The sequence below is a fragment of the Cuculus canorus genome, chromosome 3 (genome assembly GCF_017976375.1).
Source record: "Cuculus canorus isolate bCucCan1 chromosome 3, bCucCan1.pri, whole genome shotgun sequence".
NCBI lineage: Eukaryota > Metazoa > Chordata > Aves > Cuculiformes > Cuculidae > Cuculus > Cuculus canorus.
Genome location: NC_071403.1, coordinates 54153438 through 54159825, shown reverse-complemented (window position 1 = coordinate 54159825; position 6388 = coordinate 54153438). Strand labels below are relative to the sequence as shown.

At 41.4% G+C, this 6388-nt stretch overlaps 1 protein-coding gene across 1 annotated transcript in view; it reads left to right on the top strand.

Moving 5' to 3' along the window:
- The first annotated feature begins 6175 nt into the window (after positions 1-6175).
- The window catches only part of UTRN (utrophin), a 336261-nt gene continuing 336048 nt past the window's right edge, over positions 6176-6388 (top strand). The window contains exon 1 of the mRNA XM_054061674.1: positions 6176-6283. Within this exon, the coding sequence (XP_053917649.1) occupies positions 6190-6283 (94 nt within the window). The 5' untranslated portion in view covers positions 6176-6189. The remainder of the gene's footprint in view (positions 6284-6388) is intronic.

Genomic DNA, 6388 nt, shown 5'->3' with positions numbered 1-6388 from the left:
AAGGAGTCTTTTATTAAAGTAAAGCCTTATGCTGTGGCAGTAGAGTAGGTGACTTTAAAATGGGTTTTTTGTAGTTTGAAAAATTGAGGCATATCTCTGGCATCGTGCAGGAGAAGGAATGGGGTGACACCCTCCCTCCTCATGCTGGGCAGTGTGTGGACCCCAGAAGCCTTGGTGCTGCTCTGGGACCCTGGGCTGGGTGCATGTGCCTGGTGCTGTGCCACTGTACTGGCTTCTGCACAGCCAGTGCAACCTTCCCACACTGAGCTGAGTAAGCATGTTTTGGGATTTGTTCTTGACTTTAACAGCAATGCTGTTTTGGAAAGAGGGATGCTTGCCTTGGGCCCTTGGCAGTAGACAGGTTTATCCTCTGGGGGGGTGGAGTTTAACTGGAGATGTTTGTATGAATGTGTAACTCCATTCTCTCTAATTGCTGTATTTATTCTATAAAGAATAACTCCAGACAGCATGTGTGCTGAACTTCTCATAAGTATTTGTCAAAATGTGCTAATGGACAAGAAGCTCATTGCAGGAAGGCTGTCCCTGAGCTGCCTAAGGTCAGCTATACAACCATAGGCAGCAGACTACTCTTTTACTTGGCTTTAGGGTGCTTCTGTTTTCTTTCTGACTTTCAGCTTTCTGGGCTGAGGAAGGACAGCCTGTTTTGCTTAAGAAGCTCCCTACAGTGCTCAAGGAAGGAATGAGGAGACTTGGGACTTCTAATGCAGGTTTTCTGTAGATCCCTCTGTCTGGTGAGCAAAATTGCCCATCTCCTGTGAGGAGTCTTTGGGAAGTCCAAAGCACGCAGTAATGGCACCCTTAGAAGGCAGAGCAACTCTGTACAATGCTGTCTCTTTGCTCTCTGCGGTTTTTTGTTTTGGAAAAGGATGAATAAAACATTGTTGCAAATGGGAAGTGAAGTAAACTGGGTGAGACATTCAATGCTGATTTTAAAAGGACATATGTACACTTGTGGTAGCTCAGTGAGTACACAATGTGATATAAAGGCTACAGCTGAAGAGTCAATGTCTTGGTCCTGTCTGATCACCTGTGCTTTGTCGTGGAATTGTAGAATGGTTTGGGTTGGAAGGGACCTTCAAGTTCAATGTAAGTCTAAATGGGCACTTATGGAAGTGGGCTGAAAAATCTACTTGCATAATTGCAATTGAGTTAAATCCTAAGGCTTTCCCATTCCTCTTGCTTGCATCTTCTAGTTTGAAAGGAATGTATCAATACTTCCTAAGAATTTCCTGTGAAATTCAGATGGGAGCTTGGTTTTTATTGGAGGTAGAAATTAACGTTTACAAAATGAATGACAAGAAGAAATACAAGTAGATTGTTTTAAGCTTGCCTAAGCTGTTGTGTCCCAGTCTTTGGGTTGTGTCCCGGCATGTGGAGGACAGGGGAGTGATATGTTTTGGAGACAATCAATTTTCCTGAAGCAGTACCTGATGCTGCAGAGAATGCTGAGGGCAGGACTCTGTCCTGGGTGGAGTTGCCCACCAGCAGCTCTCACAGCTGTTGGCTGTGGGGCTGAGCCAAAGCCTCTGCAGTCTGTCCTACTGTACCCGGGCAATGCCTACTGCCAGGGGTGGTATTTAGAATTGTAAACCAACTGGATAGCAACACAGAGGGGCTGGGGCTGTAGAAGTGATGGTCCTTCTCCTGTGCCTGGGCTTGTGTGCTGCCACTCAAGGTGCAGTGCAGGTACAGAATTTCTGCTGAAATACATGTTACACCTTAAAGTGCACGGCTCAACAGTTGTGTACTTTTTATCTGTCAGATTGATAGGATTTATTTTATAAAGGTGCCCACAGATAGACAGGAACCTTGTTTTAGACGTGTGCTTAGCATCATAGATGAGAAGTAAAATGCAGAAGGCTCCTATGTCCCCTGTGGATCTGTTGTTTCCTGTGTGCTGCTGGAAATGGAGGTGGCTTAGGGTGCCTTGTGGAAGGGCATACTGGTTGTGTGTCATGGTTGGGTTTCACAGATACAACTGTAATAATGCAGCTTGAACAGTTATATACTCTACAGGTTTTCTCAGTAGTTACATTTGAAACATTCCCTTCGGTATCCATACAAGAGAAAAAGGGATTCTCTGATTTTCTCCCTTTGAAGATAAAAGAAAAACTTTGTAAAAGAGCAACTAGAATTATGGAGATTCTTGAGAGGTGTCTCAATTTATTTGTAGCTGCTGCTGTTACTACTTCTGCAGGATGAGCCACCTGGTTAGCTGCAGCACCCAGGTGTGTGATACTTCCCAAGAACCATGTGTCAAGTGTAGTGTGGTTGAGGCACTGCATGGTGGAAGGGTTTGGTGTTGGAGCTGCCTCTGAGCTGTTAACCATACTGCTGTGCTCCAACAGCTGCCATATTCAAAACTGTTCTTCCACAGCAGCAAGGGCACTTTTGGCACTGCTAAATCCCTTTTCAGGAAAGCCTTATGCTGATGTGAATCTGCTGTGTGAAAAGAGATTTCAATAGAAATGCTTAAAACTTTGTAATCCACTTGAAGTTGGTGGTGTTGTGGGTTGTGTGGAAGTAGGTGTTAAACTAATGACCATTTTCCATCAAAATGCATCAGGTACTTGAAACTTAGTTTTTGTGTGTCTGTCATTGCCCTCTAAGGTCTCTTGTTTGCTTGCTTAAGCAAGTGTTGTGTGGTCTGCTAATTCAAAACATGTTAGGCCAGGGAAACAACTCTGTCATGTTGTTGAGGTGAAATATGGCACCCTGATCAAAATTATGGAGTGTTAATGTCCCACAGTGTAAGTAGTCCTTAAGTAGAAGCTTATTATAGCAGTGTTATAAAGGATGGGGCTGAGAGATAGCACAGGAATCCTGCAGAAAAGCATGCTCCTCATCTAGGAAGAGGGCTCTTGGCTTGTGTGATGAAGTAATAAAGCAAAGAAGGAACTCTATCTCCTTGTTCTGTTCCCATAAGAAATAGTCTAGGTGGTTTTTCTTCCTCCATGAAACAAGTCTTTCTTTGCAGGATTATCTGGAAGGGTAGAAGTTCAGGGCAGGGCTAACTAGGGCCTACTGGGAACAAAGCTAGAAGGAGGGAGGCTGTGAAAAAGGCAGTTTCCTCTTCTCAGAGTCAAGGCATTCAAGGCTCTTGGAAGGCTCCCAGAAGGCAAAGTAATGGAAACCAACCTCACTCTAGACTGCCTTGCTTACAGGGGATTTTTATAATTAAAGGATGTTGCCCTCAACTCCCATTGTTGTTTGCCTCTGAACTTTAATTTTACTTTGAACCTGGTGCTGACTTCATGCGTGATGGAACTGTGATAGAAAAATGGTCTTAAGCATTTATGAGCTCACCTTCAAAAAAAGAATACAGTTCTGTTTTTTTCCCTTTTCCCTGCCTCTGTGCTTTTTTACTTTTCTGTTCCCTGCTTTGTGGGCTCAGCTGTTGATAGGTAGTGTTTCATATATGAAGTGTGGTTTTCAGACCTTCTATTTTACCAGAACTGAGTTGCCATCTAAGCTCCAGTCCTTCTCAAAACTGTTAAAATAATCTTTTGTATTGAGCCTAGCCTTGTTTTTAATGTTTTAATGTATGGGGAGACATAAACCCACAATTTCTACTTACTAGACATCTGCTTAGGTTTCATTCTTCTCTCTTCCCACTGTAGTTTCAGCTGGTCTGTTTGACTGGTCTTTATCTTACATGATGATAAGGAGGCTAGGCAGGCAGCCAGCTGCTGTTGAACTATAATAGAGCCAGTGGTATGTACAAAATTTGATTACTGTTGTCAACACGAGAGTGAATGAAAGAGGGCATATACTCCAGTCAGAGCTGCTAAATAAATGGCCTATTGAATTCAGTAGTAGTAGGACTAAGACCATCTTCTCCTAATGAATGAAGTGGTTTATGGTAGAGTGCTAGTGTGTTGAACCTCTTGAGTTTTAAAAAAGCAAAAATCTTTGAAGACTGCTTTCCCCAAAAGCTCCCATTTCTCTCTTGCTTATCTGCTCCTGTGGTTAATGCATGGATTTCACACCTAGTATTTGGCAGAAGCTGTAGCCGTACTACCTAAAATTTGACTTTAACTATTTCTGCCCTCTTAAATCTAGCTGCTTTGCAGATTAATGTTAAGTATATCTCCATTTAGGCAAGAAATGCACTTTGCTTATATTAACCCTCCCTTAAATAATTTAATAAATATTCTCAGTGTATGTTCTTATTGAAATGATGGCTTTTCAAAGTAAAACTTGCTGTTGGATAAAAGTGGTTTCTTTAATGCATGTTACGTAGTTGCTGACGGCAGGCAAAGCCTGAGAACTGAGGTTCTCTGTGAGCTCTGGTTAATGAATGGCTTCTCTCAGCCTCTCTATCTTTATGCTTAAGTTCAGAAGAGTGAGGCTTGGAAACTTCTGGTGTTGCTCTGTTCTCACTGACTGTATACCCTTTATTGATTAGTGGGGAACCCAGCAGTGTTGTAACAAACCAGCGAACTCCCAAAACTTGTATCTATTGTTCAGTCTTGACAGGTATCTGATGGAAAGTCCCAATTAGTTTGTGTGTGGGCCTTATCTTGGAGTGTCAGGGACTGCTGTAGGTGAGATGTATTGGATCAACAGGAGGGTGCTCTTAGAGAATGCAAACCAGTCTTGTCAGGGTCTGAAAAAAGAGTTTAGGTGCTGTTGGGAGGCTTCTGGCATATGTACTTGGCTGCCTGCTAATTGTCATTATATTCTTGGTAGGGCTGATATTGTCTTTTTGCTTGTGAAGTACTTGGCATCGTAAGGTTTTATTTGTATTTGATATGGCAAAATACATCGTTTGTTTCTAAAATGATTCCTAGTTTTAAAGCTTTATTACTTTCCCTGTTGCTCTTGATTGAATATTTGGATATGTCTGACTTAGCTCCCTGAATGTATTGTCTTTATTCATAGAAACAAAACTCTTTTTTGTGGGCATTTTCAGGCTTTGACTCTGAGTAATTCCTAAAACTGAAAGAAAACCAACCCCAAACTACCCCACAAAATTAAAGTAAGAGGAAGTCCTGCCCCAAATAAAATTTATGGAAAAATTTTATATTGATTTCTCCCCTCCCCACAGTAGTCTCTGGTATGTTGTATGTGTAAATTATCCTAGATGAATATTAATGAAAAGATAAAAGCTGTTTTTAGAAAAATTGTCTAATAGCATAAGACAAGACAGACAAAACGAATGGCATCTGCCTTTCTGCTTTTGAAGCCAAAAAAGCCTTTTGAAGCCTTTCTCCTGTGTATGACTACTCTGGATTGTAGTGCCTGTACTTTTTATGGTTGCTTTCCTTTTGTGTTACCTTTCTGTGGCTATTGGCATTTCATATAGTTCAATATCCTAAAGCATGTAATCTGGAATCACATCTTTCAAAACTACAGAACTCGGTTTCCTCAATTTGATTATGAAGTTGCCAACAGGATCCCAAAGGATTGGATTCCCCTCTGTATTGGTGGTACACGGTTTGAAGGCCCATTTGTAAAAACTGCTATCTTTCCCTTATGTCATTAAGCTTCTGCTTTACTGGCCTGTGGTCTGTTTTATTTGGAATTACCACACAGTGGAAATGGCACACGTAAGTTTATGATTCTTGATATGGAGGTTTATTTGTGGAACTTCCTTTTTTTTTTGAAATCCTGCATTAAAAATTGTGCTGTTTTGAAATGCCATTAAATGGTATGAATGTTCACCTTGTAGACTTGGTCAGGTTTCACATTGTATGAAATCTCTGCAATAAGTGTTATGGTAATACTGCAAGCTCTTTTTGCAAAGTAAGTGCTAAAAACATTTAGGAGTTTTAAAATGCACATGGTACTTGACCAGAGGTTGACTTGAACAGAAAAGGAAAATTGCCATTTTCTTTCCAGTTTTCTTTATGTGGAGTTTAACTTGCTGATGCTTTGAAAGCTGGAGTGTCCTTCTGTTTTCATAAGGAGAAGCAAAGCTGTTTATTAATGTCTTTTTAGAGGGGGGAAATATCTTTAGCCTGAAGTGTCACTTATGTGCAGCCTTTTAAAAGGTTTGTTTCCTGAATGGTTTTGTTAGTCACTGTGTGGCTGAATGTGTCAAACCCTCTGAGGAAAACCAGTGCTTCCCTCCCCCTTGAATCCCGGCATGCATTTCTTGCGTAGGTACTAGCGTGTACTTCCTCTACATCTTCACTTTCCTGTTTTTCAAAGCTGAGCTTGATCATGAGTGTTCAAACAGCCAAAAAAGTTGTGTGGAAAAAGTACCAGGTTGGTGCACCCTGGGATACTGACAGGCAGACCTGCTACCCTCTGCTAGGTGAGTGCATGCTTACCTCTATTTTCAAGACTATGGTGGATAAAAGGATCCAGCCTTGTGGGTTGTTTTTTTTGTCTTCTACACTTCATGCAAGCCACCTAAATA